Source organism: Lepisosteus platostomus, chromosome 8, assembly GCF_059453375.1.
Source record: "Lepisosteus platostomus isolate fLepPlt1 chromosome 8, fLepPlt1.hap1, whole genome shotgun sequence".
Classification (NCBI taxonomy): Eukaryota; Metazoa; Chordata; class Actinopteri; order Semionotiformes; family Lepisosteidae; genus Lepisosteus; species Lepisosteus platostomus.
The window spans coordinates 7,935,291-7,959,136 of NC_142618.1; the positions used below are offsets into that span (position 1 = coordinate 7,935,291).

The window sequence follows — 23,846 nt, forward strand, 5'->3', positions numbered from 1 at the left end:
ATTCAATTTTTAAGTCACTCTTCCACCATAGTGCACTAATGTTTTTATATCGCTGACACTATCAGTCTCATTTGCTTCTAGCTCTTGTTCACTGTAAACAATAAGCACAAATTGTTTAAGCTTGCTCTTTCATTTTGCCTGGCATAGCACTTGCACTGCATTATCAGCTTGTGCTGACCTAACACTCATTTTATTCATTTTATTCCTGTTTTTCCTTGCCTGTGACTGAATTCTTATTGACACATTGTAAGTTATTTTGGATAAGGGTGTTTGCGAGGCAAGTAATGTACAGTAGAGAAACACCCCAAAACAGAAAACTTAGATGTAACAATTTTTTTTTCTTGCCTAGAGATTTGAAATAACACTTTCTTTTCTGGGCACACTCTTAAACTAGCCTTTAAAAAAAGAGCGAAAAGATTTCTGCATGAATCTGTAGTGCCGAGGAAGGTATTTATGAAGCTGTACTGTCAATGGACATGTCACTGCAGCCTGAGACTGGCCGTGTGGTGCCAGCGGGAAAGGAGCTGTTTTGCGATTTTGTGCTCCACTGGAGGAATGAGGGGTTTCCCCTGGTTGAGGTTCACCTGTGACAAACGCGCGTTGGAAAGTTCCTTTCTGTAATTTCCCTTTCTGTTCCTCTGAGTGCCGGTTTCAGACTCTTCCAGTCTTACCGGCACCTCGGGCTGATAAAAACACAGCAGCTCCTGCGGGCTGAGACACCCCCCTCTTTTCCCACAGAGCGGAACTTCTTTTCGAAGCAGGTCTTCATTAGAAAATCGGCTCTTTCACACGGCTCCCTCGCATCCCCGGCGTGCGCGCGCCCGCGCCCGCGCCTTGTTTGGAAATAAATGCTTTGACGTAGGGCAGAGCAGAAGTGATTCATTTCCTGAGGAAGGAAGCCCGGGGGTTAACCCTTGCCACCAGCTGCTGCCTCTCATTCCTCGGCACCCGTGGTAGGAGACGCAGCTCCCCCTGTCAACAGCTTGGCAGCAGGCAGCAGAATCCACTCCCCTGCCGCGGTGTAGTCGCTGGGATGCCCGCGTACGGCGACACAGGCGCCCCCCGCGGCGCCGTGCCCCGGGGCCCCTAGCTCAGCGCGAAGCCCTCGGGCGTCTGCGAGTTCCGCCCGCGCCGGCGCTTCTGGAGGATGAGCGGCTCTCCCAGCTCTCACGTCTGTCGCTTTGCCTGCAGTGGCGCTGGGCAGCAACCCCTCTAGAGCCAGCATGCAGTCGGCGGAGTGGGCAGCCCAGGGCCCGGCGGCCAGCAGCGCCAGCGCGGGCATTCCCGCCTCCCTCGGCCGGCCGCTGCAGCAGGGAGGGGGCCTGGTCCGGAGCACCACCCCTGGGGTCCCCATGAGGCCGAACAGCCAGCCCGGCCCCAGGCAGATGATGCAGATAATGGGTAAGACTGAGTGCCACACAGCGGCGGGCATCCTCTGTCAGCGCGGAGACAGGAACTGCAGCACGCCGAATGCTGTGTTGTGCTTTGCCGTCCTTTTAAGCTGAGACGAAAAACTAAGAGCAGAATAATGGAGTGACACCGTTTTAAAAAAACACCTTCAGTGCCAAAATCTTGCTGCAGATGTCACTGGTGGTGGACGATAATGTATTTATGTAATCCTATGAAACTAAACTTGAATGAACCTGTTGCATGGTTACAGATCAGGTCTTTAAAATGCCAGTGTCCTTAAAGGCTGGTTATCTTTTTATCAGAAGCCACCTGCTGTACAGGTGTACTTAAGTGATTCCGAATGTTTACTGGTGTCGTGCAGTTCTGACATGACTGGGGGTTTTAGTTAATGTGCTTGTAAATCAAGTCCGCTCTCTCTAAGAGCTCAGGGGAACCACTGAGGAAGTCTTTCAAAAAGTGTTAAAAAATTATTAGCTGTTGCATTTTATCTTTGATCAGTTCAGTACTCAGCATGTTCTTGCATGACTCGTAACAACTGTGTTTACCGAAGCGGCAGATTCCTTGAAGGCAGTGTGGCAAACCCTTGAGCTTTATAGTATGCAAATCTTTCGGAAGTCCTACGCTTCAGAACGGAAAAACAAAATTATTAACGTTTCTGTGTTGAGTGTGCATTTGCTCTTTGTAGAAAAGGACGCAGTCTTAGTGCACTGTGCTGAGCGAGCTCGGGTTTTCCTGTGCCCTAACTGCCCTGTGCCCCCATGTGTTTCTGTGAAGGACCACAGTCTGAGCTGGACATGGTCATGTCAGGAGCGGCCTTCTCCCAGCAGCAGGCGCCACCCAATCAGACCGCCCCGTGGCCTGACAGCATGCTGCCCATTGAGGCGGCCCCCTTCGCCAACCAGAACAGGTAACGCTCTCCTGCCATGCGGACTGCGAGCACAGCAGCAGTGCATGAATGAGGACGATCTGAGCCTGCAGGCGATCTCTTGTGTGTTAAATATGAACAGTCTCTCTGGCCGTGTCATTTCTCCTCTACAAGTACCCTCCCCCTGTATGAACACATTTCCTGTGAAACCAAAAGTGGAGTAAGAATGAAACGCCATATCTGAGTGTACGGAGGAAAGGTTGTGCTTTCAGCCGAGTGCACCAAATGCGATCGGGCAGTAATTACTTTTACAAGATGGGATCTGCTTGTTAGTACTGCAGGTTCATTGTAGAGCAGCGTAGTTCGACCATGTTTCTTGAGGGTACCGACTCTTGATTGTTTTGTATAGTACAGATTACCATTTTAATTACAGCTACTGTAACTACCCAATAATATTATCACTAATAGGAGACTAATGGTATTTCTGATGACTGTACTAACTGTTCTTAAGCAAGTCCCTGATCACCCCTCTAAATTTCCCGCAAACTTAAATGCAATAATAATGTAAAGTAAGAAATTTAACTGTTAAGAAAAGGTGTTGAAAGTGGATGTGATAGAACCAGCTAGTTTTACATGAAGGGTGAGACCTTTAAGTTGACATAACTGTTTTCAAGAATTGGTTATGTTTTTTGCAGGGAATAATTATTCCACGTCTTTATAAGAGGAGAGAAATTTTATATACCTTCTGTTTGTAATCATCAGAAAATGATTAATTTCCAATCCCAGAGTTTAAAGGATGAAGAGAGGAACTTGGAAACTTGAGTCAAATGCAACAAAGCAAATTGAGCAATTGTTAATTGTTAAACTCCTCAAAAATACAAAATTGCCCTCATAATAATGATGTGTGTATATTTGAAGGCTTTGCATGAAGAATGTATTTTGCTGGTTATTTCAGACAGTTACATTGGTTTGAATTTCACATATTCACAAATTAATCAGATTATAATAATATTTATAGTAATTAGTAGGATACACCTACTACAGGAAGACTACATATTTTTGTCTGTTTTAAAGTTTCAATTATGTATACTGTATGTAACCATATACCAGTGATTCCCAGTAACAGGCAGTAGCTGTTATTATATGCTGTCTACATGGGCGCACAGGCTAACATAAATTATAAAGCACCAGGTTTCGAAAACTGTTATGAGTGCTTCTAAGTTGTCCGTCGCTAAGCTGTCTGTCAGCTGTGGAGCCCTGTAGGTCATGCCCACTGGTGGTGGTCTGATGGAATAACCACGCACTGAGAATGACCCCCCCATGGGATCTCTTCTTTAAAAGCTTTATTTCTGAAAAATTAGAAGGTAGATTGGGAGAGTTCCAGATGATTCCTTAAGACACCACATTGTAGCAGGGAACTATGAGGCCATACAAGATATAACACAACTCCTGTCACTGCTGTCACATACAAGATATAACACAACTCCTGTCACTGGGTTACATATACGTTATTAGGTCCTCAGCTAATAATAGTAACTGCTGATATGTCCTAAAGTAGGTGAAAAACAGTGTCTGACATTAGCTTTCCGTTTTATTTTTCCCCATTATTATTTAGCTGATGACCTTGATTTGGTGTGATCAGAAATAAGAATCTAAAAACCATCACGTAACTGTTTTGCTATTTTCTAATAGTTCTCAGTTTATGATTTATTTCACCCTACCTTTGATTATTTCATTGCCATCAGTTCTGCTTTAACACGTGTTACAGCATTGTGAATCCGATATAAGGCCATGCCTTTCTTACTACCACTGTGTTTGAGAGTGGGAGTGTGAGGTGGTTATAACACCGTCGAGTATGTAGGAACTAGTCACACATGAGTAAGAGTGAACAGGCTTGTGGCTGCCTCCACGCAGCCGGGCAAGTCACAGTAAAATAACAGCTCATTAATATTTCTTTAGGTTAAAAAAGTGCTGAATGAAAAACATTTTCACTTCCTCCCTTTACTGCAGTTCCTATTGCAAAGGCTGATGCAAATACTGTCCCTGCTTCATGCCCTGTTTTCATTGTTTTCAATTAGTGAATGAAAACAGTGTTTTATTTATAGAATGAGATGTAACAGTAATAGACAGGACTCAATGGAAATATTTCTACTGTGATGGTGTTTTCTAGACCTTTTTTCCTCCTAACCCCTTAACTCCCACTGAATCAATGGTTACTGTGATGCAGGTTTTCCATATCATGGGATTTCTGCTATTGCGTTATTGCAGAGCTGGCTGTTTAATACAATGAGTATGCTTTGGCCATATTTTTGCTTATCATTTATGTTTTGCTTCTTTTAACCTTCAGGGGACAGCTGTATGCGGCAAATATGCTAAGCTCTCATCATCTGTATGATATTTCCTCTATCATTTTCACAAAAATATTATTGGGTTTCTCAAACTACTTATCTGTCCGTGTGGAAGTGGTCAAAGAGTACCAAGACTATCAGCTGCAGATAGCAGTTTATCTTTAGAAATGCATAAACCTCATTTCAGTAACTTCCTCCCGATATGGTATTCATTGAGTCTGTACCATTCAGTTAAATGATACCTGTTGGAGTGGTTCACTAACTCATGTCATTGGAGTGATTCTGTAGTGCTGACTCGTTCACTGACTCAGACCTGATTCAGCACCGCTGGCTTGTATCATGTGGAGTGTTGCTGTTCTGTGTGTACCGACTCAGACAGCTCAGTAGCGTAGTTGCGCTGGGTGAATTTGTGGATCCTGAACGAAATCTTTAAAGTGATTAGTTTCACTGAACGGAATGAAATGAACCTGTTCCCTAAAAATAATCAGACTGCCCAGAGCTAGTTTAGCAGAAGATTTAAGCGAAGATTTTGATGTCTGGAGTGGATTTAGAATGTCTTCTCTTTACAAAGAAGAACAGGAGCTGTTAGCTGTGGAATTGGGCAGGAGGTGGACAGGGAGGAGGCAAGATGGAGTGGCCCTGTCACAGCTCCGCTGTACTGTTCCCCCCAGGCCGGCCTACAGCAGCCCCCAGGACGAGTCCCTGTGTGCTGCCCCCTCACCCGAGAGCACTGCAGATGAAGGAGCCCTGCTCAGCCAGCTCTACTCAGTGCTCAAGGACTTCGATGGCCTGGAGGAGATTGACCGCGCCTTGGGGATACCTGCTTTGGTCAGCCAGGTAATCTTTAAGCCTGAGCTCGTGTGTACGTGTCAAAGTCACACCAGAGACGCACTTGTGTCTGTGTCTCTATGGCGTTGTAGTGGATGCCAATCTTAAGAAGCAAAATGTCCTGTGATTCCTGCAAATTGCTCAGGTCCTCTTGTAGTTCACCTTAAAGGTCAGTTTGCTGCAGGCCTTCTTAATCTCCCACCAGTGAAAGTACAGAGGCTAAATATACAACATTGTACCACATTCTTGAGATCACATAACAATGGGACGCTTGAAATGTAGTGTGTACAATCTCAGCATTTGTAAAAGAATCAGGTCTGATCGTGTTCCCGATATCAGTCAAATAATGTTTTGACAAAATGATTTCCCTCTTGAATTAGAAGCATGTAGTAACAGAACAGTTGAATTTTTGTGACAGGCTAAACTCTTGTGACCAATACTGCCAAGCGGGACAGAGTCAACTTAATTTATACTGCAATGGCTTTTCACTGTACGAAAAGTATATTGCCCCAAACAGGAATTGAGTGAATTGTAACGGGACCTGTTATTAGTCTTTGATTAGCTCTTAATTTTTGCGATTAAAAGTAATTGGTTGCAGCCAGCCTGAAAAACTGTAAACCAGGAGCTGTCCCATCCTTGTCCTGGAGGGCTGGGTTGGGCACTGACACCTGAAGACCTGGGGGCAGCTGGTGAATTTCTCCCCTTGGGCTGAAATCTCTGGGATATCTGGCTCATCCGGGAGCAGTACTGCCAGCTCTTTACTGCACACCAGTCCAGGATGAAGCAGTAGTTAGTTAGGGCTCTGGACACCTGTCTGGAGGGCTGTGGGTTCTCACTGTGATTTACCCCTGGGCAAGGTACAGTACTGCGCTTCAGTAAAATACCTCAGTGTATGAGGGATATAAATGCAAGTCGCTTTTGAAAATGTGTTTGAGGTCACGTTCTGTGGTCACCTGGTCTGGATTGCAGTTTTCTGTTGACGGAAGACCAGCGCCTGTTGCCTTGCATGTTCAGTCATGGTGTTCACTGCACGTTAAGGCGGGGAGTCTGTTGCATGAATGCACGAGTCGTACCAGAGCCCACGGAGGGTCTGTGTGTCCGTGTCTCTGCAGGGCCAGCCAGTGGAGCCCGAGCAGTTCCCCAGCCAGGACCCCAGCATGATGCTGGACCAGAAGCCACCTCTCTACAATCAGCAGTACGCCGGCCCGGCCCCCATGGCGCAGGGCAGCTACCCCCCGATGCAGGACGCCACCTTCCACGCCATCGCCGGTCAGATGGGCCAGAGGCCGGGGTACCCGATGCTGCGCCTCCAGGCCCGACCCGGACTCCGTGCCCCCGGGGTGGGGCCGAACCAGCCCAACACTCTGAGGCTTCAGCTGCAGCACAGACTGCAGGCGCAGCAGGTGAGCGGCGGCGGGGCTCTCGCCGTTAGCCGTTTGAGTGGCAGTGGCTTCTAAACATGACCTCAGGGCTGTTCTAAAATACATTTTTAATAGATTCTCAAAGTCTTTTTACTCATTTGTACCCAGAGGGATGTATAATTAAATAGTGTGATGGGTTCCCTGTTTACTGAAGACATATAGTTCTGTGCTGCATTGGAGTGAATTGCTGAGTGGCTCTAAGTGCCCCCTGGTGGAAATGGGAGGTATAACAAGGAGGATTTGACAGGCTGCAATTCTGGGGTGATAGCAGTGTTTTCAAGATAAATTTAGCAAATATCAGCACTCCTGTGATTTCATATTTTATGGAAGGCTGTTGGATTATTTTTTGGCTTGCAAAATGTGAAAATTAAGAACTTTCTGTTAGTAGTAGAAAATATAGTAGAGATTGAATAGGTATGATTGCTGTTTTAGATACTATAGATTAACAATAGTTACATTACTTTTTAATGACAATTGAATTTTTTGGAGTCCATATATTGGTATATTTTTCTATCCGCTGTATAATGCACTGTTCTGAAGAAAACATGAAATAACCTCTGTGGTTAATTCCTTTTAAGAAAACAAAATATTTTCTTATATGTTAAGACTGAAACATGAAGTATACAACAATTTTACCTTATCACACTCAACATTTCACTCTTTTTAAATTCAGTCTGTAAAATACTGCACTGCTGAGATTTTTTAACCCTCTTGTCAGAGTTTGTTTCAGTGCTAACATTTTTAAATCTTGTTGTCAGAACCGTCAGCCCCTGATGAACCAGCTCAGCAGTGTCTCCAACTTGAACCTACCTCTAAGGCCTAACGTACCCGCCCAGGTCAGTCCCCATCTTTTCATGTGACCTCTGGCCACCCCACTGTCTGATTTCTCGAAAGACATCCCATGATTAAACTTCACTTTTCCTTGGCCTGGTCACCATTTTGGACCTTGGCGAGTATCAAATGAGATATGAGGGAAATATCACTAAATGTGGATACAGAAGGGTGTGTAAAATGTATAATAGACATTATTAACCCCTGTCTGGGGTTACGTCAGATTCGACTTGTCAATTTGACTGGACATAAGAACAACTTGTGGGTCCCAAAATAAAATTTTTGGAGCTACAGCAAGTTCCTTCTGTGGATTAATAGCCACTGTGACTCCATTTTACCCTTTGTTCCGTCTCATCTCATTGTCTCCGATTGTGTTATTTACTGTGTATTTTTTATACGCGCGCAATATTTGGGTTTTGAGGTATTACAGTTATCAGATTTCAGAAGTTATTTTTATCGGGGAAAAGGATTTTATTTCTCAGTATCACGAACGATAGTTGTCTCTCTGCCCTCACACCACGGTAAGAAGGGGTCGCTGGCGACGTGTGTAAAGACTTTCCCTTCCTGGAACCTCTGTGGAAGTCGGGGAGTGGGTGTAACTCCGTAAAGAACACGGCGAATCTGAGTAATTACTTCATGGCCGGGCCTTGTGTGGGGGTCTGCTGTCAGGTCTGAGTAATTAAATGGGGACTGCAAGGCTATTTTTATATTTCAGGGTTAGAAAGAATGAGCATTGTTGAGTGCATTTCAAACCACAATAAAAGTAAAATGTACACAGTAACTTGTAAAACCTCCAATTTATATCACAAAATAGACATATTCTGCAATTCGGAATGAGGCAAAAAACTTGACGTGAAGCAACTCTATTACATTTTTAAAAAGCAGGCTTATGGATGAATCTCTTTTAATGGAATAGAAATATTGCTCTCGACTTCAAAACTGTTTTGCCGATAAATGGAACTTGTGAACTGTCCTTGTTGAAATATCTGCTGCACAGCCTGTGCTTATGCTCTCCTGCATCACCTTACATTAGTTCTTCCAGTGACTAGTGAGCAGGAAGGGCCGCCTCGCGTCACAGTTCGTGGGGAGCTCTCGCTCTCGCCCGTGGCGAGACTGGGGGTCCCCAACGCCATGGCGACTCACAGCACTTTCGCAAAGTTCCCGATTTTGTGCTTGAATCCGAAATGCGAGACGTTTTTCTTTTCTGAACCGCCAGCGAATTTATTCCATAACCGAGATTGAATCGCCGCTCTGAGAAATTGGGACTGCAGTTCCCCTTGAATGAGTCAGCTCAGGGCCGTGCCCCCCCATAATAATAATAATAATAATAATAATAATTTATTAGCCCTATACAATTTCTTGCATTAGGAATTCATCTTTTCGCATACCCCAGCTTTTCTCCATGGAGACACAGACACAGACAGGGAGAGAAGCTTGGGGTCAGAGCGCAGGGTCAGCCATTGTACAGCGCCCCTGGAGCAGTTAGGGTTAAGGGCCTTGCTCAGGGGCCCAACGGAGTAGGATTCCTCTGCCGGCCGCGGGATATGAACCGGCAACCTTCCAGTCACAGGCGCAGATCCTTAGCCACAGAGCCACCGCTCCGCCCATGCGGGCGCGGTCAGAGCGGGGATTGCCAGCATTGTCCTTGTGCTTCCCCAGGGAACCATCAACGCCCAGATGCTCGCGCAGAGGCAGAGGGAGATCCTGAGCAACCACCTGCGCCAGCGGCAGCTCGAGCAGCAGCGCCAGCAGCAGCAGCAGCAGCAGCAGAGAGCCATGATGATGCGGGCGCAGGGCCTCAGCCTGCCGCCCAACATGGCGGCGGCGGTGGCGGCCCCTGGCGGCCTGCCGGGGACAATGAGCAGCCCGCGGATCCCTCAGGCAAACCCACAGCAATTCCCCTACCCGCCGAACTACGGTACTGGACTTACATCCCCGCCACCTTCCACCAGCCCCTTCTCCCCAGTGTCCCCCAGCCTCCCCGGGTCCCAGCTCCTCTCTCACAGCTCCTTGCATGGCTCCCAGATGAGTCTGGCTAACCAGGGAATGATGGGAAACATTGGAGGACAGTTTGGGGCTGTAATGAGTCCCCAAATGCAGCACAATGCCTTCCAGTTTCCCAGCTCAGGTACTGCCCTTTCTTGAAGTGCTTTTTATTACTTTCCTGAATGACAACACTGTGCAGGCTTAACAGGGTGCTTTGTAATGCAGCGTTGATGTTCTTTTGACATGAAAAGAAGCAGATGATTGGATTGATTTAAATTGTTACATACCTGTTGAAGTGTCAGTGCAGATTGCACGTATGGAGTCATTTTTTTTTAATCATCTAGATTTCTACAGCCAAAGCCTCTGAGTGGAGATATTTGTTTTTATGTTGAAAGGTTAGAACCACAGGAGGGCTGTAAATGAGCGGCATTTGTGCCCGATGGCTGAATAGGCAGTATATTCTGTGGAATATCCATTCCAACAGAAAAAAGGGTTAAAATTGCAACTGAGCATTAGAAAGTATCATTTTTGAACTTGAAGTCTAAGTATTGTAAGTAACAGTACATTTGAATGGATGTGATCTGATAAGCCTGTATAAATTGTTGTATTGTGTCATTCATGTCTGATGTTTGTTATACCTGGACTAATTGGCTGTTGCTTTCTCCAAGACTGTGGAGCTCTTGATTTAAAGGAACCTTAAAGAACCGTCTGTCCTCATCACTCCCCATTCCTGTTCTTTCCCTGTGATGACACTAACTTGCATGCTTTGTACTGTCTTAGTGCTTGCAATTAACCCTATTTTTTAGCCTACATCTGAGCCTCTCTAACAGTAGAGTTCAGAACGGACCCGGCCACAGCACTAGTGTGCACGAGTGTATTTCTATCTTTTTAGGGACATGCTATGGTCGTAAACTTCACTCAGTTGAAACTCGTGCCGACCTGTGAACCCAGAACTAAGATTTTTGGCACTTAGACATCTGCAATGTCGTTTTCATTGTGGGAGTACCCCTGAATCATCTAGCTTTGTTTGGATGTTTTCAGATTTTGTCTCCACATTTTGATAGCAATACCACTCATTCTGCAAGTAGTAATAGTAATAGTTATCTTTTGTACGTTTTACAGCACACAGAGTGCCTCTCTAAAATGTTATGCAAATTTCTTACATCTGCTATCAATTTTAATTTTGTCTAATATTTTGTTATAACAATCAGCTGTTTAAACTGATTGTAACTTGAACTGAAACAGAAAACAGGAACACATATTTATGCTTTCACGAGAACAACATATTAAGGAAAGAAATCTGCTTAGTTACCCATTGGTAACCAATTTAGAAGAGAAGGATTGATTTGAATTCACTTAATCAAGATCTCCTGAAAGTTATCATAAACTTATAATTCTAAGACTACTTTTGGAATTCATTATTATTCTGCCTTGACACACGGTTTAGGTTCCTTGGAATATGTGATTTGCAGCGATTGCCTTTATACTGTATTTTTAAAAATGGATAAACTTGGTTTATAGTAATATCATGAGCTATGTTAAATTTGTTACAGTTATTTAACATTTCAGTTAAAGATTAAGATCATTTTATTTGACTTGTTGTCTTGAAAACTCATGTTTGGTCACTGAGTTATAAATGTAGCATCTTTCCACGAGTGGCAGTATCACTGAAGGTGGATGCTTAGGCATTGATGGTAATCCTGAACATAATAGTTTTATATTTCAGTTTAAAATATTGATAAAAAATAGTTTATGTAATCAAATCCCAGGTTTTGCAAGCTCCCTTCTGCTGGGAGCTAACTTGTTGATTCAGAGTGGCTGTCCATATTTAAGATGGGCCACATTCCTGTTCTACCACTGCATAACCCAGCAGCAAACAGAGCAGTGTGCTTAACAGCTGTGTGTTGACCTTCAGGGATGAATCAGCAGCCTGATGCAGGTTTTGGAGGTGCTACCACCCCCCAGAGTCCTCTGATGTCACCCAGGATGGGTCACGCCCAGAGCCCCATGATGCAGCAGCCCCAGGCCAGTGCAAGCTTCCAGCCCTCATCAGAGATGAATGGCTGGCCACAGGGAAACATAAGTGGAAATAGGTAATCATTGCAGGATTGCACTATTCCTTTTTTAGCTTAGGTCCTGAAGAACTTCTATACATCCAAAATAAGGTTTGTGTGTGAGTGTCTAGCCAGGTCTTGAAGAAGACCATGTGTTCTGGTATGTAAAAGGACAGAAAGAGCTCTTGATCTTAATTGCCATCTGGGAATATGACACATAATCTTAGCAGTTCTTCATTCCTTCAGTTGACGCTACAAGCTGAGACCCTGACTACGTGGTCTTTTAAGATTGCAGGGGCAGCATTTGTAGGCGTTGGGAGTATTACCACTGGTAAGTTCTGCCTGGGCCGGCTCAGTCTGGCCTACTGGAGGTTCCCCCTCAGTTGCTGAAGCAGCTTGTCACCCTTCTACCTGATCTGCCGTGTACTGAAGCTGTTTTGCCTCCCCCGGGCAGTGCTGCACTTCAGTAGCGGAAGCAATGGGTCCCCTCTCACTTGTAATGAGCTTTGGGCCTCTGTGGGATGAAAAATTAGTGCAATTAGAGGAGTTCACTTGGAACTGTATCTAGCCTAGATTGAACTGTGAAATATCCACACATATCCTCACTTCTTCTCTGAGATTTATTTTGTCAGAGAACAGGGTTTAGGGGGGGTTAGATGGCTGAATTCACAGCATTTTCGGTGCCGGTGAGTTTTTTTTCCAGTAACGGATCTGTTGAAACACACAGCACAGCCTTGTGCCGTCTCCCTCAGGTGTGTGTGGTTAGCACATTCTGCGGCATCTGGCGCCTCCCAGTGGATTAAGCTGCAGCTGGTTTCATTTCCATTGCAGCTACAAGACAACACGCCGAATCTGGAGTGGCTTCCGATTGTTAGATGCACTTCAGAATGCAGTGTTATGTGGCATATAACTTTTTTCATATTTTAAGTTGAGCCAATTTTCTTGCAAGATCACACAGAATCCCCTGTCCGGGGAAATGCACTGTTGATGCTTGAATTCAGTGAGACTTTTAAAGTAGGGCGTGTTTTCCCAAAGCTCAGTCAAATCAGAGATTTGAATGACACATATGCTATGGATTTTGTTATGAAAGTCTTCTCGGTCTGGCAATTTAAATGGTTTCGTTTTTTTTTATCTTTGGATAGCGTGTTCACACAGCAGTCGTCACCTCAATTTGGGCAGCAGTCAAATGCCAGCATGTACAATAACAATATGAACATCAACGTGTCAATGACAACGAACTCCAGCATGAACAACATGAATCAGATGTCAGGGCAGATCAGCATGACCTCAATGACCTCGGTGCCTACATCGGGGCTATCCTCCATGGGTCCCGAGCAGGTTAGTACCACAGCCTTTCCCGAGCTTTTTCCACCCTGGGAAATCCTTGTTCACTGCACATGTGTAACGGGAGCCGGTCCAGGCTCTCGTGAAGCGTAGTTCAGGACCCTATGCAGACGGTATAATCCGGAAGTAAGTGGAGAAGGACAACGGAAGAGACGTAGAGGATCAGGAGGGGATGATGGACAGGGGGGTGCGACGATGGTGATCCAGGGGGCGTGGTGCAGCCCAGGCAAACAAGTCCAAACAGCCCAAAGGGGGAATCCGGGGCGCAGTTCAGGGTCCAGGTACCGGGTGAACCATCCAAGAAGTTAAAATCCAGAACGGGATCCGGAACAGGAACAGGGAGTTAAAACAAGATAACGGGGCCAGGCACTCCGAGCCCTGGACTCGGACGGTCAGGACACCATGATGAAGCCTATGCCATCGGGTCTCTCCTGGACCCGCTGGTAGGCGGGCTTCCGGGCGTCCATCTCCCAATGCTGAGTGACGAATAGAGGGAGCGCCGGGCTTAAAAAATAACAGGCGAAACGGGGCAGGGCTTTAGAAACTTTCTCAGATCTTTCTCTTCTCACAGGTGAATGATCCTACCATGAGAGGAAACCTCTTTCCTAACCAGTTGCCTGGCATGGATATGATTAAACAGGAGGGTGAGGCAACACGAGTAAGTACATCCACAGCTAAGTGTATCTCAGGTTCTCTTTTCCTCACTCTTGTCTGCAGAAAACAGCTATATTACAAATGTTAATTAAATATGAGCCTTGCAGTCTTCACTTTTTATATAGTCGTTGAAGAGTTGACCAAAGATCGAAGTCTCCGCCTTAGGACAAATCAAAACTTTTCCTTTCTCAATCTTATGGTATTTTTCAAAACAAGTGAACTAGAGTGGACGACAGCTTTCTCTGTACTGATTTATGTGATGCATTTTTTTTCCACGTAACCCATTACAAGTTGAAGGCCTTCTAAGTGTCTGCTCATTCTTAATTGAGCCGTTTGGTGCACAGCAAGGTTGTGAATAATTTAACATAATTACCTTATGTAATTCTGCGACCAAGAGTTATGGTGCTAGACTGACTTAACACAACCCCTTAAGATGGTGGTGTAATTAGTACTGTGCACTTAGTGCAAGACTGATTTGTTCTCATGCAGACAATATTTTAAAGGACAAGTCCTTGTAGACTTCAAGACATGACATCAAGTGCTGTACAGCAGACATAAACAAAGGCTCAGATTGCTTATGTGTTTATGCTATGTTTTATCTATTGATTTTTCCCCCTACATTTTGCGTCACACTCTGCAAGCAGTATGAGTGCTATCATTTTCAAAGGCAATTCAAAAGGGATGGCTTAAAAATCTATCTCGCTTCCCAAGGGGTTAATAATTCACAAGTGCTGTTGTATTAAACACTGTTCTAATCATTTTCTCCTGTAAGCCACACATCGGTACGAATTTGGCATGAATAAAAGGAGTTGCACCTTGCTTCCAAATATTTTGCTATTGTTTGATTAGCCAGAAGAGTGTTTAAAAGTACAATGTTTTGAAGAGCTGCAGACTGTCTGCATCGCCACCTAGTGGAAAATGGCCATATTAAATCGTATTTGGCTGAATCGTCTCAGATGTTTTTTTTTAATTGTGCAACTTTATGGACTGTGGAAAAAAATCATTTTTGTTGGGCAGAATCTTTTTGGGAAAGTTTCATGCTATCCAACCTTTATTTGTTTCTTCTCTAGGCTGTAGCAAGCATTTGAAATCTAAATAATGTTGTTATTGAAGCTTTTAAGCCTCATTAAATTGTATGAATATTTAACAGCAATACAACATTTTGAATGTGAACTCGACTAGTTTTCTTATAAGCTTTGGAAATTTATGTCGCTTGATTTATACTGCAGGAGCCCAAATGTAAAGGGCTGAAGTAAATAATTTAGTGCCTAGCCATTAGTGCAGCTACAACGAATTTATATTATCGCAGAGTTAGGAATTCCCAAGCCATTCTATTTTTAAGATATTTTGCTTCACCTCACTGGGGTATAATTGTTTTAAATGTTGGGTTTACACAAACATTATCTGTCTGTGAGCTGGGCTTTTGAACACTTTACTGTTTATGAGCACAGGACAGGAGATATTAAACATGCCTAAATTGTTGCTGTTTCTTTTGTTCTGTGGGTCATAACATTCATTGGGAACATTATATCCTGAACATTTATTCCAATCTAATCTTAGATTAGATTAGATTAGATTCTGCCTGTCTTTTCAAATCCTATCTTCCAACAGATCCCTGTCTTAATAACATGGCCTGTCTTTATATTGCGAGAGACAACATCAGGTGTAAAATCCATCTGTGTCTTGTGGCATAGCTGTGTGCTTCAGGGCCTGCTGTAGGTGCTCACGTGGGCTGATATTTATACCACTCCATAACTGCTATGGGGAGACATGGACAATATTGCCATGTTACTGAAATCTCATTTAATGTGACAGTTCTCTATGTATAGATAGGGAGAAAGAGACACACAGTTCAGTGCAGTCTGTGTGTATATATAAGTGTAGGTGGCTGTCTGCTCAGTTTTTCTGTGTCTCATAATCCCTGAAAAAGAATAAATAATGTATAACTTTGCTTAAAGCCCCTTAGTAACCAATACAAAAAAAAACTTTGTTGTAGAAATCAGTTAATATCCAAATGTCTTCTGTTCCAATATTGACAGCTGTTTATGTGTAGTTGAAAAGGTGGGAAGGTTGAAACACTGACCTTCGATTCTACTGTCGCCATTTTCTTACTGTCATTCCGATTGATTTCCTGTTGATAATACAGGTTAATGTCATCAATGCACAAGTATACAAGTGAACTCTTTTGTGTGTTTGCAGAAGTATTGTTGACCCTCGTCGCTGGCGGGACCTCAGAACATTACCTGGCAGTGCACTGCGAACGGCCAGCGTGCGTCTCACATGTTGGCCGGCCATCGCGCCACCCAGCTACGCCATCTGCTGACGAGCCCAGCCCCGCCGCCGCCGCCCTGCCCGCGGGGTGGGGTGGGGGGGGGGCAACGTCCAAAACCTTAAAGTGTTCTTCTCTGAGGAAGGAGAAGGGGGGGGGACGTCGTTACCTGTCGGAACACTTCTCGAAAAGGGCAACCCGAGTCTTTGCTCTGCTCGCAGTCTCAAGTAAACCTTCTGAAAGCCAGTCAGTCTGTTCATCGCATTCACCGTAGTGTGACTTAGGTCTCCCCTGATTGGCTAACTGAATGGCACCGGAATACTTGTCAGATGAATGTATTTCCTCGTGGGGGCGGTGACCACACTCTTGATCTCTTCTACGATGTACACTGTTTGCTCCTCTCTCTCTCTCTCTCTTCCTGGCTCTCTGTCATTTTTGTTTTGTTCCAAACTGGGTGTGAGGACTCCTCAATTACTTTTGAATTCTGGACGTTTTTTCTAAATTTCAGATGTCTGGGGGGCTTTTGTTCCTGTTTCTGTTTTTTTGCGTGTGTGTGTGTGCAAATAAGACATGGAATAAAGTTTAATGGTTTCTAAATTAATTGTGAGCAAAAAAAATAATGAATGGTTTGAAGAGCATATACAATTTTGTAAAATTGTTAGAACAGTTTGTATTATAAATTCAGACTAATATAGTCTAAATAAAGGTTGATAGTGTATAAAATTAAGTTTAACTGTTATGTATAGATTTATTTTCTTTTTTTTCTAACCGTGTAGACAATAAAACTATTACAGTTAAATAAGGTAATGACACTTTCTAAACTGGCAAAAGTGTGTTAAAAGGCTGTTATTGTATTTTGACCCCAAAATGTTTTTTCTGTTGGACGTATGGATTGGTTGGTCCCATATTTTCAAAAACAACAGACTCTTCAAATTTATCATCTCTTGTGATTATAATCTTAAAAGTATTGCTAGATTGTATATACATTTTTTAAAATCAGTTTCAGGCTGGTCTTAATAACTGCTTCTAAAGTAACAATGGAGTGTCTTGTTCATATGGGAGATGGCAGCACTCACGTGGGGAGATCAGACAGTTCTGGTAGGGGGTCAGGTATATTAAAAATACATTACTGGAGGGGGGTATACAATGTACAGATTATCGCTTGCTTTCAGCTTTTAGCCTAGATACCACAGAAGGAAAAACAAAAAACAGCCATAATAATTCAATATTACCGTGTGCTTTTTGTCATTTGGAGTGGAGTGCAAGTCAAGAGCTGCTAGATACAGACTTTACTGTTCTGGGTTATGTAATCGAGCAATAACTATTACTTGAGGATCTTTTGTTTTACAATTTTGTACAGTTTTCTGGAGGCAGATTTGTCCTAACGGTTGATTCCGAAACTAAGGTACTACAGTATTAAGCATAGCCACCTTTTTTATTGCTGTTGTGTGTCAGAAGACGTCAAAAGATGTTCCTTAGTAATTATGTATAGCATTTCCTTCGGTAGAAAACTAGGTGTGAGTGGTTAATTTGGTGTTTTAATTTTCTTGAAATCAGGCAGTGTAAAATCCTTAATCCACTGGCAGATTGACTCCCTAACATTTTTTATATAAGCAAGTCTAGTGCTGTCAAGCTGTCTTGAGATGCCTAGAGAGACTGTTTTTTTTTTTTTAGTTAAATTGCAATGTGAATAGTGTGGGTAGAATAAACCTACATATATATTTTTCTGTTTCATTTTTCTGTAGATTTCTTAATATATTTTAATTTTTTAGTATGTTTTTAGAGGTGTTTTCAAGTAAATAGTACAGAATTGGCAAGCTTGTTGCAATGAAATTTTACCACACATTTTTAATAGTATTTGAATGAGCCTGCCACAAATTAAAAAGCCAAAATTTTGTTTTTATTTCTGGAGGTATTAACTTGTGTTGAATGCTGACCCATGTTAGGAACCAGATGGTTTAATGAAAGACACTAGGAATTAGTTGGTTTTCTTTATCTCTTAATTTAAAGTTACTGTATTTAGCCCATTACTTTTCGTAGCCAATACAACTAAACCTGCATAGAATGTAGTAAAGATTAAAATAATGCTTTTATCTTTCAAATAATTGTGCAAGGTCATTACCCAGTTTATATGAAGCAACTTCAAAGAGCAGTTTTAATTTTATTTCTACAAAAAAGTGATGGAATAAAGTCCACATGATCTTGGACAGACATTACAAAATTACAGGTAAACACGCATATATCGTGCCCTCAAAAATGATTCAATCATCAGAGTGCCATTCATTTTCCTAACAAAACCCACCCTGATTTCATTTCATGAGACAGGTTTTATGGGCTGGATAAACTGAACTCTCAGTGGTTTCATATTCTCTCATGATAAAACTCCTAATGGAAATCATATTGCAGGTTATATTTAAGCTGTGTGGCCATTTTAGTTTTTCACCTCTGTGTTACAGCCATTTTTACTAAGCAAAATCAAGAGGTTAAAGGTTTTGACAAAGGTGTTCTGATGTGGGGAGGGTTGCATGCTTTGTCCTTCTGCACAGCTTTTCTAATGAGAGACAGTCCGACCTCCCGTTACACATTAGCAAACAGAACACAGGCTAAACTTTTTACCTGAGACTTGTTTTAAATGTGCATTCTGATCTATCCATACGTGGATGGTTTTTGTACCTTTTGAAAAGGTATCCTGTTTTGCGGAAGAAATAAAAAAACTTATTTTTTTCCCCATTTTCTTTTGCTTTCTTTGCTACACAAATTAGATTTGCTTTTTAAATGTATTGCTTGTTTGGAGAGTAGAAATTAAATGTTAAACTGAAAAAATACCCAATGAATTCATAATGGAAAACATTCTTTGGTAGTATTACTTTTGAAGCATGTTTGCCTTTAGCCAGTGTACAATTATTAATATAAAACTTGCATTTGCCTTTAAAAATGAATTTACCATGCATTAGTATTATAAAATCTGTATTACATGTAACGCATATTTTGTCTAGGTTATGCTAAATGCATTTGTCACAACTGAAAACGACTTATGCGTGTTCACCTGTGTAACTTTTCCATAATACTACAAACACTATGTGATTGTAGTCTTAGAATATGCCAGTGGTGACCAGTTTTGTTGTCATAGGCTTAGCCATTCCTTATTAAAAGATGTAAATTTCTTCTTCTTTTCATAGCAATGCAGCTTTCGTTAATGGTGTATGGCTTTAAATCTAGATTTACCTCCAACGTTCATTTAGAAACTGTGGCCCTAGTTCATTTGGGCTTCTTTAGCTGTCTTGAGAGCACCCGAAGAACTGCAGCTATACATCATAACTTAGTTCCTCTCAGTGTACTATGAAATCTGAAGACAATTCACCAATATATAGATTCCTGCCATCTGTAACACATTATCTCAACATAACTGTTTTCTGGACATTGGTTTGTCGTGTTTACCATCTTTTACTACATGTAGTGTTTAAAATTAAGCAACTGAAAGTATCAAATTTTAGGATAGCCAGTTTTAGCAGATGAACCGAGTGTAAAGCTCCCTTTGCAGAATCCAAAGATTACATTGTCAGTTTTAAGAACATAAGCCATGAAGTGTTGGTGTGGTTTAGCAACCTTTTTATAGTATTTGTATCTGGGCAGTTGTGACTAGGATCAGAGAAAATGTTTGCATTTAAAATAAAGATGAAAATATCATACAGACTTTGATTCAACTTACAGACTTTTGTCTCTCTACCTTTGTTTTAATTTTGGAATTTTTGAACTTTGTTTTGTATAGTCTGCCAATTTCTTAGAACTGGTAAAAAAGCTAAATGCAAAAACCTCGAAATGCTAAAACCTAGCAAAATGCCTTAGATCTGGTTTTATGTCTTGTATATTACTACTACAACCTTGTCTGTTGTATTATATTTGTATAGTGAATTGTGTACAATACTGAATGAGTGCAGCATCACTCAATATGTCTTTGTTGCTGGATACAGACTACAGCACTCTTTTTGCCCTATTCACCTCCTTATTACTGTTAATTTTTCATGTGTTATTTGTGATCAGTTGTGGATTATATTATTTGTACAATTGTTTCTCATTTACTGTCTGTGAATTCTGTATGAAAAGATGATGCAAGGGTAAATCTAAGCAATATGTAAAATATATGGTTTTTCTGGAGAAAGCTTACAGTGTTGCAGGCTCAGAGATGTTATTTTTCCAGATGTGTTCACACTAAACATCACCTTCTGCACCCGCATTGATGTTTGTAACCTTAGTGTGAGCATTTTATGCAAAGTTAGATATACGGAGAGAAATTTAAACACATTTATGCAAGTTGTTGACTAATATTGCTTTGCTATTTGATGTTAAATAATGCCATTGTAAATAAAGAATTCTGTTATTGCAACATTTAATAAAAGGTACGGACTGTATGTTCCACATGGGCCTGGGGATTCTGGGCTTTAGAATGTGTGTATGAATGACGGGATACAGATCTGAATCTTCTGCCTTTTCTGTGTTTTTTCACACCATCACCAAGAGTTCAGGACACAAACATAAAAATACTTCCTGATTGAAGTGTGCCTGTATGCTGTATGTACACAGGGCACTTCACACTACTTGCTGTAAAGTAATTACAGATTTTTTATGCACAGTAACACTTCGTGTTGTGTGCATGGTCATTGCTGTGAAATCACTTCACAATATTCTCTTGAATATAGACTTTTTTTTAACACATGATGGCTTATTAAAATCTCCATACAGAACACAGTTCCTCATCAGTGTCTTAGACAATCCACTTGACTTGTGGAATATCTGGAATATCACACAGTTTCTACGTATAATTTTGTTCTGATATACATCTGTCGAGAGCTGTGCTTATAGTCCACAATTAAGGAAGTGATTTGGTTTGATGATTTGGGGGTGAGGTACCTCTGAGAAGTTAATTTTAACATTTGTTCCTCTTTTTAAAATAAAGGCAACAGAAATGAGTCTTGGCTAGTGAACATGGAGTTTAATATGGGAATATTATGACAGTACTTCTGCGATCTGTCTCAATTAAACCATCGTCAGCCTGCCCAGCTTACAAATGAAATATGCTGTACTGACACCTGCACTCTGCCTGCAGATCCTAGAGCTGGGATTCTCAGCACCACTTTGCAAGTTAGTAGAGCTCATTATGATGAAAAGTCCATGCTTTCCCAAAGGTGTAAAGTGGTGATTTAAAGAGGCTTTACTGCAGCTCTCAAGGACCCAGGGTTGTTGTGCCTTTTCTGCTGCCCTAAGGGGGAAACAATAATTATTTTTCTTGCTTTGTTTTCTAATCAGTGATAGACACTACATTGTTAGAGAATTATTTCATCCCATGGTTTTGGTGATTCAGTTTTCCTGGAACTAATGGCGGTTCAACTATATTGTCAAGTCTATGACAGTGTTATTTTACTGCTACCCACACACCAAATTATTTTCACACAAGGATTTCAATTCTAGATTCGCAGGAAATTCCAATTCTGACTGATCCAAGAGACCAGTTATGCCTTTTGTGAATTGTAGGGTACGACTTTAAAAGTGAAAATACTTCACTTTTTCCTTCACGTGACGGAAATCTGAGCTAAACTCTTTACAGCTGTAGATTTGTACTAATATGATCAAGACTTGCTCAAACTGAACACCGTCAGTTGACTTGAGGCAGTGCGATTACCACGTCCCTACATATAAAGCCACAAATCACATTGAACATTGTTCTTGCTTGTATGTAAACTGCATTTTTTTTATTAAATGTAACTTCACTGGGAATAACAACTTCGAATAATTTAAGTGTATTGAAAATCTTTGAAGTGTTCTGTCGTAGTAAATTCGGCTTAACCCGCTTAGCTGAGAGCCAGTTTCGTGGCTCTGGGACGAGGAGGGTGGGATCTCCTGCTCAGGTGGAAGATGAAATGACGTCAGGAATGATTATGATTTAAGACATCTGAGGCCAATTGAACTTGGCTGCTGTTATCCTTCCCGAACTTTAGTTATGGGTTTCCATCAGCGTTTTTAAACTTCGACGTGTCCGGTTATTTCCCTCATATGATAATGGCTGTTAGATCTGACATCTTCTTTTCAATTTGTTTTTGTGATCAAACCAAATGATGATGTTCCGAAATAATATATTGGTTTATTTGGAGATCATTCGCAACTCTTGTTTAAGTGTTATGAGTGAATGAGACGGAACTACTATAAATTTAAACGACGATCCCCTTTGATTAAAACATTTCTGATGTTCTTAAACGATTCAGTTTTTTTAATGTACGTCTTCAGGTAATTATCTTCTAATATTTAATTTTAAGATATCAGCATAAAACATCACCCGTTAAATTGAAATGATTTGGGATTGATTACCCGTATCAGTAGGGGAAAAAAACGTATTTTACCGTGTGTATCTGTAGAACACAAGGGAAACTGGGCTTCTCGTTTGCACGGTAGGTAAATCTTAACGTGGATAAATAATTGGTAGCATTCTTTCACAGTGTTTTAGCTCCTATTCACCTTTATACACAGATGGCATAAAACAAGTGACACACAACGCTCTGTATATTTCAAATAATGAAGCCTTCACTTCTGAAGGCGCCCCTAGTCACGGCCTGCAATGTTGCAGTGTTAATTAATGCGTGGCGCGCTTCTCCACTGAAACCTTTCTGGGGGTGGCTGCTAGCCCTTTCGGAGTACTGTCGTGTGTGTTTATTCAGGAGCTCATCCATCTTCCAGTATGTCTTCTGCCTGTTCCGTCATTCACCGTTCACAGCTCTTCCGAAGGCTGGCTTGCAGCGGGAATTGTTATTAGGCAGCGCCACGAAGCGACTCCTCGCTTCGGATGTCGGATTTCCGGAGCCCAGGTTCTGAATACTTCTGACTTGAGACGCGTCGTCCTCTGAAACGCGTCGTGCTCGGTGGTGTAATTTCAGCCTCCAAAAAGCTGCTTGCATGAAGTGAAGACTGTCACTTTGCGAAAAAGAAAAGGTTCGGCGAATTGCTTCCATCCTTATCCGTGAAATGAACTGGTCCACGGTGTGGATGTCAAATTTAAGAGTGAAAATCTCTTCACGTTAGATGGCTGCGTGATATTTTCGTTTTGCCTTAACATACCTTGCAATTTATCTTGTCTCATTCCCGATAGGAAGTTCAGCCGTGAGTTTTTCCAACACATTTGTAATTATTTTTTTTAATATGTAATACTATTAATAGTGTTGGTGGCGATAATAACAATAATTTGTGAATGGGTAGGAATATGTTCTTTCACACCACAGTTTTAGTTGCCCAAATCGGTTCGTTGTCCAATTTAGCGGTTGTTACTCTAAACCCACTGAAAAGCTATGCCAACCTATGAAAACCTATCCATATCGAATAAAAATGTATAGGCTATTCTTTACTCTGGTATGTTACGAAATTACTCACATATCTATAATATTTTTGCCCGAGACGTTTTAAAACGGTTTAAGAATGACTTGTTGCTCATGCCAGTGACGTCATGCGTCGTCTTCAGCGTTAGCTTTCTAGCGCTTCTTGAACGGTGAGAATTTGTCCGATTGAGAAGATCGTTTCTCAATTCGACTATTCAACTCGTAAAAAACAGTCCAGTTTAAGAGTTCGTTTCTGATCCTAGTAAGTACATAAACATTTTTCTTTTAAGCAAGGCAATTGAATCAAATACTGCAACTCAGCCCTTTATAGACTGCTGATGGGATTATGTAGTCATAAACGCTAAATGAAATATTCTGCGACTGTTAAATGTTTTAACATTGAAATGTCCTTTCGGTGGTCAGTCGGAGACGAATTTTGTTTTCACGTTCATGTTGTACTTGGATAAAAATTATAAAG

At 41.9% G+C, this 23,846-nt stretch overlaps 1 protein-coding gene across 11 annotated transcripts in view; it reads left to right on the plus strand.

Moving 5' to 3' along the window:
• The window catches only part of ncoa2 (nuclear receptor coactivator 2), a 134,494-nt gene extending 114,088 nt beyond the window's left edge, over positions 1 to 20,406 (plus strand). For 10 of the 11 annotated variants that reach the window (XM_088642266.1, XM_088642271.1, XM_088642264.1 and 7 more), the window contains 10 exons: positions 1,192 to 1,401; positions 2,185 to 2,317; positions 5,295 to 5,460; positions 6,564 to 6,854; positions 7,631 to 7,708; positions 9,363 to 9,831; positions 11,605 to 11,782; positions 12,886 to 13,081; positions 13,659 to 13,745; positions 15,941 to 20,406. In XM_088642266.1, the coding sequence (XP_088498392.1) occupies positions 1,192 to 1,401; positions 2,185 to 2,317; positions 5,295 to 5,460; positions 6,564 to 6,854; positions 7,631 to 7,708; positions 9,363 to 9,831; positions 11,605 to 11,782; positions 12,886 to 13,081; positions 13,659 to 13,745; positions 15,941 to 15,952 (1,820 nt within the window). In that variant the 3' untranslated portion in view covers positions 15,953 to 20,406. The remainder of the gene's footprint in view (positions 1 to 1,191; positions 1,402 to 2,184; positions 2,318 to 5,294; positions 5,461 to 6,563; positions 6,855 to 7,630; positions 7,709 to 9,362; positions 9,832 to 11,604; positions 11,783 to 12,885; positions 13,082 to 13,658; positions 13,746 to 15,940) is intronic. The other variant, XM_088642274.1, reaches the window with a different exon arrangement.
• Positions 20,407 to 23,846: the final 3,440 nt, after the last annotated feature.